This window comes from Rhea pennata, chromosome 2 (assembly GCF_028389875.1).
Source record: "Rhea pennata isolate bPtePen1 chromosome 2, bPtePen1.pri, whole genome shotgun sequence".
NCBI classification, from domain to species: domain Eukaryota; kingdom Metazoa; phylum Chordata; class Aves; order Rheiformes; family Rheidae; genus Rhea; species Rhea pennata.
The window spans coordinates 67,908,140-67,920,638 of NC_084664.1; the positions used below are offsets into that span (position 1 = coordinate 67,908,140).

At 38.1% G+C, this 12,499-nt stretch overlaps 1 protein-coding gene across 1 annotated transcript in view; it reads right to left on the reverse strand.

Moving 5' to 3' along the window:
- MOCOS (molybdenum cofactor sulfurase) overlaps positions 1-12,499 on the reverse strand; it is a 214,358-nt gene that overhangs the window by 83,072 nt on the left and 118,787 nt on the right. Inside the window, exon 5 of the mRNA XM_062567949.1 lies at positions 10,436-10,512. Within this exon, the coding sequence (XP_062423933.1) occupies positions 10,436-10,512 (77 nt within the window). The remainder of the gene's footprint in view (positions 1-10,435; positions 10,513-12,499) is intronic.

A 12,499-nucleotide genomic window follows, 5' to 3' on the forward strand; every position in this document is an offset into this window, starting at 1 on the left:
TCTTTAAACTTAAGAGTAGAGGTAAAATCAGCTGAGTCACTAGCAATTTCTGAAGACTGTTCTTACATAGTCACAATAAAAATGGGTTTTACTTAAAACTCATTGACTCCCAAGTTAATTATTCATTTTTTTCAACTGATATTATCTAAAAGAATAAGAAGAATTCATGAAAGGCTAAACTTACTCTCAAGAGTTTTAGTTTGTAAGTTAAATAAAACGTAGAGGCTTGGGGGAAAAGGTATTTTTATCATTTAAATTCTGTCTTTTGTGAAAAAAAATGTCCATTTCTACTTCAGCAGAGAATTTTCTTTACTTAATATTTTCCCTCAAATTAAAAATCAGTATGTGAAAGAATAAGCTTTAGTTTTAGGCTAAAATAGCACAGCATAATTATGCCCCTGATGGATAGCATTCAGAGATTCCAACATTTTCTTCATATCTATGTTATTTGGCAGTGGTCTTATTTGCAAAAACACAGCTTCTAAGCAGAGAAACTAATATTATTTTCTTATAATTGGCACTTGCCATTAACATACAGCATGATTTTCTGATTAATAATGAAGAAAAGATCTCAAAAGGCACAGATCAGCTGGAAAAGCATCTGCTTAAAATATACACATGTAATTAGGAGAGGACGTCAAACAGACTTGATTACATATTTCATGGGTATGTGTCAAAGAGTGTAAAGCAGTTGACTTAACCCCAGGGTGACTTCAAGAGGATTTACTTTATCTAGTGTTTGTGATTAGCACCATATAATCTGGATCTGCTGAACAAGTCGAGTTTTACACAATATGCAAATTTTCTTTTGCTTTAATTTAGCCCCTTTGGATTTAGCATAAAAATCTGTGTTGCACGAAGGGCTGAAACAGCTGGATCCAGTTAGTCAGGAAATTAAACCTGTAATAAATGAAATAAAGTAATCCTTGCTGTGGCACCCAGCATGCTTTAGAATGGAACTATGGCAACTGCTGAAGGATGTCTGAAGCACATGCACCCCGCTCCAGTGAGACTGCCTTCTGCAAATGCCAAAACACCGATTCATTCTGCAATCACGGAATGCTTCTATTTTTCCAATAAGTACATTTATTTCATCACTCTGTCAAGATTAATTTTACAGGTGTGAAATGTGTCATGTCCTTGTTAGTAACATCAAGACATAATAAAAATCAATTAGCAATACAATACAGTGTTTAAAATTTAATGTAATTAAATTAGGTACAATTTAGTTTTCCATTTCCCTCTCATTTCCAATCTGTAGCTGGTACTTTTAAAGTATCTACACAGAAACAATATTTGAGCATTTCTAATACAGGTTTTAAGAATAAAACTGCACCTAATTTTTATACTTTCCCATTTTAAAAGGCATTCCAAGAATAACAGGGACTCTGATTCTTCGCTAGATTTAGGCAGCAAAAAGTCTTTGGAAGGTCTGCACTCAAGATACACAGTCTGATTCTAAAATCTTCACTCCTGTTCTCCTTTTAAAAATATGGTCTCACAGACATTTATCCTTCAGCTGTCTGCCTTAACATAATGACAACTTTGTAGTGAACCTGGCAATTCCTTCATATGCTAACTCTATCTAACACAGAAAACAATCTTCTAGCAAGAAAGATATTAAAGACAGAAACTAGTTCTTCTCCAACAAATCCTTTTGCCACATATAGGCAATGCTGGATCAGCCTAGGAACCAGAGTATGAGTTTCACCTCTTTGTCTGCTGTTAATATTTCTATAACTGTCATTTTAGAGCAAGATCTCATACTTTCTCGATGTACGCTACGGTATTTTCTCCCACTTTATTTAAAGTGACAGATTTTGCAATGCTACCTCAGACAGAATTGGGAATAAATTCTCAATCTAGAGCAAAAAGCTAGGCCCAGTCATTCATTCAAATGTGCCTTCCAAGTATATTGCATATGCTTGGCTGCATTTTCAAACAGTTGCATGCAAATGTTTCACCTCCTTCCTCATTTTGTAATACTGATTCTTTAAATCATTTTAATCCCGTCTACAGCCATTAGCAAATACGTGCTCTGCTGAGCATGTCTTTCCTAATAAATTAACAACAGGCCCAACAACAGCTTCTTTTGATGCAGAAGAACTTACTGAGCTTTCCTTCTTATCAGCTTTAACCAGTAATTTGAAAATGAAAATGATCACAAACTTTTGAAGTCAGATGTACATATCCGCTCTTCATGTAAGTGTGCTTCCATAAAAGGGGCATTCTCACCCTGGAGGTGGTCTTTTTTTTTTTTTTTCTTTGCAAGATGGTTTTTGTGCTGGGAGAAGGTGATCCTTTTGCTCGCAGAGAAAGCTAAATCTACCTGAATAAGCTTGGATCTAAAGCATGAAATATATACTGCAAATCAGATATCACTGATGGAGTAATAAACAGATGAGACAAAATAGAAAATCCCTTGCTGAGCCTTCCAACTCCTCAGGATACTTCCAACGCACTCCCTGTTCTGCTTTATTAGCTTATTTCAACCAAGAAAACCGTACAACCTGCTCTGCACAACACAAACCCCAGATTCTAAGGAAAGGTACCGAAAAAAACCCAATACTCTCATCTCAGCTAATCTGACAGATTTCTAGTCCTAAAAGGATCACTTGCAGGAGATTCACCTAGAAGTCCAGAAATTCCCTGTCCTGCACTAAGCTAATCTCTTAACAGGCAATAAGAAGAGTCATTGCTATGCTGTAACTCATCTTGTCCTAAATTTCCAAAATAGGCAAGATGTGATCATGCTGGTGAAGTATTCTCTTTTTCTACTCATTACAATGAGAGTTTGATGGTCAAGTCAGATACAGGTGCTGCTTGCAGAAAATCAGTCCCACACAGAGACTAAACCCTAATCTGGAAACATGCTTTGTTACTAGCTCCCTGCTCCCCTAAAAATTAGTATCTCTGTGATTTACTGGAACCTAGGTAAAACTCCATGGCTGATCAGTAGATCCGGAGTTAGTCTTGAGGCAGCCATCTGATGTAAGGCAGAAAAACCATACACCTTTCTTGTATTACCCTATGTATTACCCATAAAAATGGTTTCAGTGATTCCAGCACCCTTTTCTGTGGAAATACATGGAGGCCCCCAACACAAAAATGCCTCATGCTTTGCCTGTAGTCTTTGATTTTTAAAAACCTGCAATGTATATACCCTTGTCAAAGGAGAAGTTCTCAGTAGCAGCAGACATCAAGAGCTCTGTATCTCTGGGTGAGGTAAAACCTGCCAGTGTTGTACGCTCCCACTCCCTGCCATTTCTTGCCTTGGCATGGCATAGCCAGTGCAAGAGCACAGGCAGTGCACCCCTAGTTATTAGTGGTCCTGGCTTCTTCTTTCTAGAAATATCCCAAGTATGAAAAGGCTCTGCCACAAATCTCTGGCCTGTAATTACACTACAAGCCAGAGGTCATCACTGCAGAATGTCTTGCTAACTTTCTTCTGTCTGAACACAGAACAATTAGTCCTTACCATGAGTATCTTCTGTCAGCTGCGCTGCATTTTATTTTCATCAGCTCAGCTTATAACAAAGATATTTTTCCCTCCTCTTAGTTCCTAAGAAGCATATTTTTCTCTCTAGAATTATGCCAAAAAAAAAAAAAAAAAAAAAAATTCAAGACATTTTGTGCTGTAGTACTTCTTCCAGTGTTATCTTAACAGATCTGGGGAAAGACCCTGAATTTTTTGGTCCTGCCCTAGGCCTCTTTATAATTAAGGGGATGCAATCTGTATCAATGCCAACAAATTCATATTAAAACAAAACAAAGAATACAAGCAGTTTTTATTTCCAGAAATAAATCTTATAAATAGTTTAAACTACAAAAGCAGCCCCGGCTGCTAACTCTTCGGTGAACTCACTTTTTTGTAGCTTCTGAAATCACGCTCTTGCTGCTCTGCTGTATTTTCAAGTCTATAAATGATGTCTTGTTTGCATTAGTCAAGTCACAAAGAGAAAGCTAAGCAAACCTTGACTGAAATGTAACATGCTAGCAGTAAGTAAATAGCTTCCTTTTCAGCTTGTTTTCTAAACCAAATTCATCTTGGGACTGAAATCAAAAAATCAAATCAGTCACTTGATGAGCCGTAAAAAAAAAAAAGAAAAGAAAAAGAAAAGAAAAAAGAAAAAAGAAATCTCTTCTTCCCCCCCCCCTTTTTTAAATGTCTTTAAACATGCCAGTAGTATCACTATCGAGGAATCAGAATACTTTTCAGATTTAAGCTCTTTTGCACTCACTTCATATTCAGAAGTCTACCTTTCCTTCCTGATGCCAAAATTTAAAATGCCCTCTCCTGTCTTCAGTGTATCCATAATTCCAGAAGCACAAATGTGGATGGAGTATCTTCTCCCTACTGTCAATTTGTCATTTTTTTTTTTTAATTAGAAATTCCGCCCAACAACCCATGATCACCATTCACATGCAGGTACAGAAGGGGTTAATTGTGAGCTGTGAATTAAGGGTCTAGTGCAGATAGCCCAGGTTTCTTTACACTAAGGTTCATCCTATGGCAAATGACTAGCACAGAGAAAGTAAGGCTGAAGTTTAATCAATAATTCATTCCCCTTTAAACCAATGGAAGAGTTTCTCAAAAATCTGAAGGATTTCAGAAAACTCAGTCAGTATGGAGCATTCCCTTGCTAAAAAAAAAAAAAAAAAAAAAAAAAAAAAAAAAAAAAGAAAGAAAACACATATATTACAAGCTGGAGAACATGTTTTAAAGGTCATAAGATTGAAGGAGGACATTAAGACAACAACCCCAAATCCATAAAAGTTACGGATAAAAGCAGCACAACAAGGATGAAAGCAGTAAAATGCAGAGGCATTACTAATGTTCCAAGCTTAGGTGAAATGCTCAGATGATGGCAGGAAGCAGACACAACTTTCACACTATACTGGTGAGCACAGACAAAAATCCCAGTAATACCTTCAATCTGACCAAAAAGAAAATTCTTTCCTGGCCCTAAAACAGATGATTAGTAAAATCCTAAGGGTTCAAACAAAACAGAGGAGAAACTGTACCACTAAAAGCAGGTTGCCTGAGGTCCCATCAGTAGCTGCAACCAGTCCTTGCTATCTCAGAGAAAAGTAAAAATTAAAATTGAAATAAAAAAATAACTTAAAAGTCACAAATCCCGAAGGTCAGTTAAAAATCAATATCAGCTTCACCACTTAGCATCAGCGCTGTGTTTTGCTTGGGCAGCTGTGTGGTATAATTGCCTTTATGAGAGCCAGCACCACCTCTACTCTCCAACAACAAATCAAGTATTCAGTCACTTTAAAAAGGACTTTTAATTCATCATCCTTAGGAGAGCTAGTTTGCATTTTACAATTTCTTCCAATATATATTATATTTTGCTGTAGAAGTAATTCATGTTTCCTGAATAGACACCATAATTAAACTATTCCTCCTAATAAAATTGCAAACAGTGTACCTTGGGTTCATTTGTAAAATTGACAAATACTTACTATTAAAAGTATGTACCAGCAAAGCCCAAGTTTATCTTAAAAATTATAACACACAAGACCCTTGAAAAGGGAAATTACACACACACGTCATGATGCAACTCTAGCATGAAATATGCCTTGTTATTAAATCAAAGTTGAGATAGGTCAAGGACTTCATCAGGATGACATCAGACTCAGAAACAAATCTGTTTTTTATAACAGAGCCTGACGATCAAATTGTGATTTATCTTCCATTAGCAGTCTCCTTCCCCATCTTAAAGAATTACACGGATATAACACAGCTCCAATACATCCTAAAAGAACTTGAGCAGTGCTTTTATTACACTGAACAGCAAAATTAATAACAATAACATTTTGTTTATCTTGCTTGTTTCCACTCCAAGCTATTCAAACTCTGAATGAGAACCACTTGCTGCACTGGCTGAATGCAAAGGAAGTACTCCAGGATCCGCTGAAAAGTGATACTCAAAAGCAATTCGCATCTGACAGTGCATTTTGCCACTGAAAATTCTGTGACAGTTGGAATGGAAGAAATATGAATGAAGGGGCTTAAAATAAATCTGCAGTCATTCTGGATTATGAATTGTTTCCCCAGTATGCTTTGTGGTATACATACAAATGCCAATGCTCTCTGTTTAAAAGCAATAGCATACTTTCAACAGAAACCAAGAAAGTTGCAAAACTCTGGTAGTCTCAAGGTTGTCCATGGAGAAAAGGATGGTGAGGGGAAAACGGCAATTCCAAAGCACTAAATCAGTTATTGCATTTGTCATGCTGGACACAGATACATTCACTGCCTGTAAAAATTAAAACACTAAATGTTTATGACACTACGACACTAAAGCCCTAATTGAAAAGTATAGCACAGAGATATTTATGTATGTCCACACATTGCCCATATCATAATCGGGTAAGTTTTTGTGTAGGACCAACTTGAATTTGGGGCAAAATTCAAGAATCAGATAGGAATTTAAAACTTTTGCACAATTCAGTTTCCTGTTCTACTGTGACTTGCTGAAAGTTACTCTGTTCTCTTGCAGATATAGAGAGGCAGTAATGGCATTTTGGCTTTTCAGGATGGCACTGCAGTCTCTGAAATCTTCATAGAATTAGAGACCACCAAAGCACCTGAGTTGCATCAGCAGTGCAGAAGTTTCTGAATTCAAACATATGTCAAAAACATTTCTGCAAATATTTAGTCTCTCCAGCTCAGAACAGATTTATTCTGATTTACTCTTTCAATCTATATTTTTTGCTCAATTCTCTATCTACCTTTCTATATTATAATATTATGCAAAAAATACATTTTTATAATTAAAATAATCCTTAATTTATTTTTCATTAAAAAAAGAAATTAAAATGTTGAAGTAACCTCCACATTTTTTTCTCTTAACAATTTTCAGCTTCAAAAGGCTTGCTTTCTAGCAAAAACCAAGCCTCTGAAGTAAGAGATATTAAGAAAAAGAGAGGTTATCATTACAGTTAAAACACCCTAATCAAAACACTCCACAGAAAAGCACTATAAATTTCTCTGTAAAACTAATTCAATGTAGGTGTTGTTAGGTATCAGATAACACACATTATTGCTTTGCAAACTTACTAAACTATCTACAACATCTACAGAAGTGTTTTAGCCTCCAAAAGACAGCAGTCCACAGCTCTTTTGAATGCAATAAAGTGCCATAAAAAGCCTTGTAATGATTTTATTCAAGTGCACTGGTAAGAAATATGGTGCTAATACAGTCAGATGTAGTTTTATTAATGAACAAATACAATAATTCACCACATTCCCTTCAGAGTAGCATAAATAAATCTACTTCCCTATCTGCACCAGTTAGGCCTGGGTATTGATGAATGCTAGAGAAAATAAAATTTGATGTATTTCAGATACTGAAGAAAGAAAGTTAACACCTCAAGCCTGATTTGGAACAATTAAAAAAAAATACTCTAAAAAAATAATTCACTCAAGCCCAGAATTAAAGGCAACTTTTCCACCTTTGTAACAGTTCTGTGGAGGACCCTTTCAATAGAGAGATTATTTGAAGTCACTTCAACCACCTCAGATTTCATAAAGGCTATAGACCAGAAGGCAATTTTAAAGCAATAGTAAAGACTGAAAGGTCTTAACAGACTATTTATGTTTCTTTTCTACCCTTTTATCTACTGCTATCCACTTTATTCAGGTCCAGGGCTAAGTATTCCCCTCAGTCTAGTATTAAGATATTTGTCAATTGTTTGGCTGAAATAGCTACCACAAGAAGTGGTAAGATGAGAAAACGGATGAGATGTGCAATAGAAAGGATGTTACCATAAACTGTCTCTTTATGTCAAGTACCCGCCAGTGCTCCTACGGCTTCAATCAAAGCAGTAAGCTCTCGTTATCACGGAAATCATTTGTTTAAGATTGCACATTCCTTGGAAGCATTTATATTGCAAGAATGTATACTAAAGGCTCGTTTCCTATCCATGAGGCAGAGCATCATAAAGCAAAACATCGTTAAATTTGTTTGTACTCGGACTCTTGTCAAAGTCAATGAAAACTCTGCTATTGATTTCTACACAGCAAGGCCTCAAGTGGCACAGAATCACGCAGAATGGGTGAGGCTGGAAGGGACCTCTGGAGATCATCTAGTCCAACCTCCCTGCTCAAGCAGGGTCACCTAGAGCATGTTAGACAGGGTAGCATCCAGGCAGGCCTTGAAGATCTCCAGAGAAGGAGACTCCACAACCTCTCTGGGCAACTCGGTCCAGTGCTCCGTCACTCTCACAGGGAAGCAATTCCCCCTCACGGTCAGGCATAACTTCCTGTGCTTCAATTTCTGCCCATTGCCTCTTGTCCTGTCACATGGGACAACTGAAAAGAGTTTGTCCCCTTGACACCCTCCCCTTAAGGTGTTTATAGACAGATCCTCTCTGTCTTCTCTAGGCTACAGTCCCAGCTCTCGCAGCCATTCCTCATAGGGCAGATGCTCCAGCCCTCTGATCATCTTCGTAGCCCTGTGCTGGACTCTCTCCAGTAGCTCCATGTCTCTCTTGTATTGGGGAGCCCAGAACTGGACACAGCACTCCAAGTGAGGCCTCCTCAGGGCTGAGGAGAGGGGCAGGATCACCTCCCTCCACCTGCTGGCAACACTCTTCCTAATGCACCCCAGGAGACCATTGGCCTTCTTGGCCACAAGGACACATTGCTGGCTTATGGTCAACTTGTATGTACAAAACATATGCATGTGAGTCAACGCTAACAGAATTCTCCCCACAACGTTCTTATTCTGAGAGGAAGAAGAAACTAGAGTTCTTGAAACAAATCTAACAATAAACCAGAAATTATACCAGCCTGAAAGGGACACACAGACAGCGTCTCTTTTGACTCAGACCACTTTCAGATCATGAGGCACTTTATGCCTAAATATAGGAAACTGGAGTCAATTGAAGAACCGAGGTTCAGACCTTAAATATTAACTGTGCATACACCTGACCCTGAAACCAGTAGTCCAAGCACTCTGCCAGGACACTGAGCCTCCTGAATACCCCATGGTGCGAGGGTTACCTAGCTGGTGGAATCCCTTGTCCCTTTCGTGGATATTCCTGACTCACTGCAGCCATTACCAGCAGCACGGGGGTTTGGGATGTTGAGCCAGACAACTTGCAGGGTACCCTAGAGTTAACAAGGCACATTAGTGTCACCCTTCACACACAGCTTTTGGCTTGAAGACTATGATCCAGCCCACAGTTATACTGGGAACTTCAGCACCTTTAGCTCCTTGCTAGGGGCTTCAAATATACCTGGGAGGTAGCCCCCGAAAAGAGCTCCTAAGTCAGGAGACTCCCTCTCAGTTTAACAAGTATGGGTCGCCTCTCCCAGGCTACTTGTCCTTGCCTTGGGGATGTGAAGTCACAACAGTAAATGTGTCAGGAAAATCATCTTCCTAGGGAAGTCTACTACAAAAGAGGCCTTCTCCTGGTTTGCACTGATTTCCTAAAGTTAGTGTGACTGGGGAATTTCAATTCCATAAACCACAGTCATATTTTTATATGTTCCATAGAGCTGAACAAGTGTAACAGAAATACATTATTAATACAATAATCAGAATATATCTCACAATAATCAGAATATCTCTCAATTATTAGTAAAAGCTGAAACTATTGTCTGGGGTACGTGCTGGTGCTCTACCACTTCCTAGGACACAGGAGTGGAGGGCAGAAATTCAGAAATTGCTTTCGTGGAAGACAGGACTATCATTTTGTTGTAGTCAATATGTCTCTCAATGAACAAGCAAGGTTTTTTTCCAAACACAGCTGGTTTAGGCAGCTGCAACAGTGAAGCCAACTGTCATTATAAAGCAAATGTCATATAAATATGAAGAGATATTTGGCTCATGTAAGTATTCACAAAAAAAAATCTAAATAAGACAATGCACGAATTCATTCCTTGGATTAGTTCTAAATCATGTCAGTGAAGGAAATGACCTACTGAAATGAATTCTTTACCCAGGTGATTAGGTAAAAGAGATGACCTGAGGTCATGCTCTTGGATTACTGACTAACTTCTAAACTTCTTTTTGTGACTCCTCTCTAAATCCATGCTAAAGAAGAGCTTTCCTGCAGGAGGTCAAGGATGTCCTCATGAACTCTTACTGCTTCAAGCCTCAATGGGATGTAGCTCAGCTACTTACTACTATTATTTTCCTACTGCATCTTTGTGAATGTGAAACAAACTGTAAGTGCTTGACATACGCAAGCCTTGCATGCATATTCGGGGAGAGCAGTCTGGATTTTTGTTTTTTCCAAAGCAGCTTAGAATAATCCAATACACAAGACTCAAATAAACCAGTTACACTGAAGACTCTGATCTTCACTCTGGGACAGAAAGTTAAAACTATAGCCATAAGAAATAAGATTAGACTTGTGCCTTGAGTACAAATCTGGAATATCACTGTTTAGTATTAAAGTTAGATTAACTGACCTGTGAGTCTTTCCAGAACATCAAATCCATGTTTCAGAGCAATGATATCAAGAAAAGAGACTGTGCCGTCTTCAAACCTGAAGAATGGAACAAATGAGCACAGTAAACAAATCATGCAGCTACGGTACAGACAATAAATCTATTTTTAGAGTAACTATTTTAAATTTGGTGAAACTAACTTGCAGAGCAGAAACTCTTACCTTAGGGATCCATCTTCCAGTCTTATAGTGTCCTCTGAAGTAAAAATATATACATCAAAGCTAGATATTCATATGAACCCTAGCTTGCATACAGAAAGTTACATCTTCCCCTGCACAGGCTACTTGCGAGTTTTTGGATTTGGGTAACAGTTATGTCTTGTGCCTGTATGCCATAAGATCCCAAGTAACCTGCTGCCTGTGTCAGAAGTTGTCAGGATAGGTGAGGAGACAGGTGGGAAGATTTTACACTTGCCCCACTCCATAGTGATTACAGCTAGTACAGACAAGCTAGATGACACAGACTCCCTCCAAAGGTGGTGAGGGTGATCACTAACAAGTCTCTCTCTGTGTGTTCCTGCTGGAAATAACTGACCTATAACAATATGACTACGCAAGAACAGGACAAATGTGTATCCACTAGCAGTACCTGTTTGACGAAACACCAAATAGGGCCTAAGAGAATTTCAAGGGGGCAGAAAAGTGAAGGAAAGCCATATCAGCCATCAAAACATGTTTTTCTTAGGCTCTATGTGCACCATAGTCCACCATATGCACCACCACATGCACCACCTTATGTGCAGGCATTTTAAGGAATGGCCACTCAACTTGCTTGTCAACCCAGGAAAATGCAGAATAATGCTGAGAGCTGATGAAGCCCAAACTCACAGAGGAAACAAATACAATGTGCAAACATACTGAACTCACTGCCACAGAGGGCTGAAATGGAGAGCAGAGCAAGTCCCTAAGAAGGAGCAAACTGTCTCCAAAGCTGTAACAGTTAATGACAAGTACAAACTCACCTGAAATGACCTGAAATCTAACAGCTCAAGTTTTAAATCAAATTCTGAACATACAGATGGTATTCCTTGAATCTTCCTCAGAAAGAATTGATGATTTCCACATTGACAGAGAGCTTGACAACATAGAGCACAGAGGCACTCTTGGGCAAAAGTGTTTTACATGCACACATAATAACATGAGAAAATAGAGGAGCTTTTTTGCTGGATGTATTTTTCTTAATGCATATAAAAAAGCTTCTGATGTTGCAATTAAGCATGCATTGTAAAATGGCTCAAAGGTTAAAAAATGTCAGGCTTCAAATACTTTTTCTTTAATAACATAAATCCTAACAGATTTTTATAATAACTCTCACACTTCAACAGTGATTTTTCTCACTATTTCATTTTTCTATAGTTATCAACTAATTTAAACAATACACAAGTGATACTGATCGGGAATCAGGTGAATAACATAAAAATTTAAAAAAATATTCAGTAAGGCCCACATAAAAGAATAATATAAGAGTATTGTATATACGGTTATACATTCAGCTCAGATAAAACAAGACAGAAAGAAGTAGTAAATTACTACAAACCAAAGAGGAAGAGAAAAGCAGTGGACTGCTACAAGGAAGAATGGTCCAAAAAGAGATATTTAGGTTTGCATAGTCCAACACAACACAGGCCAAAAAATCCTCATCAGGTTTTTCTGCATCTTGTCTAACCATATTGAAAGGCCAAGGCCATTTACCCTGAACCTCAGAGAGGAAAACTCCCCGGTTTTCAGTGGTAAAATTTAAAGCGGACACTAGTGATTTGAGAGAGATCTAATACCAGGAACATTTTCATATGATGTGAAATGGCAACACAGACCTGTGGACCAGCACCTGAGGGAGTAATATTGGATTCAAATACCCAGGAAAACTGGGGCTAGAGAGGACAGGGAGAAGAGAAGGCAAAAGCTTGCAGTGCTTTTGAATTAATTGTAGAAAAGCATTAAAGATTCGCATAGACTGCAAGAAATGTCACAGTAGCCCCACACAGCTGCTGAGGAGAGATTACAGAAAGGAACCACGAAGGCGAAT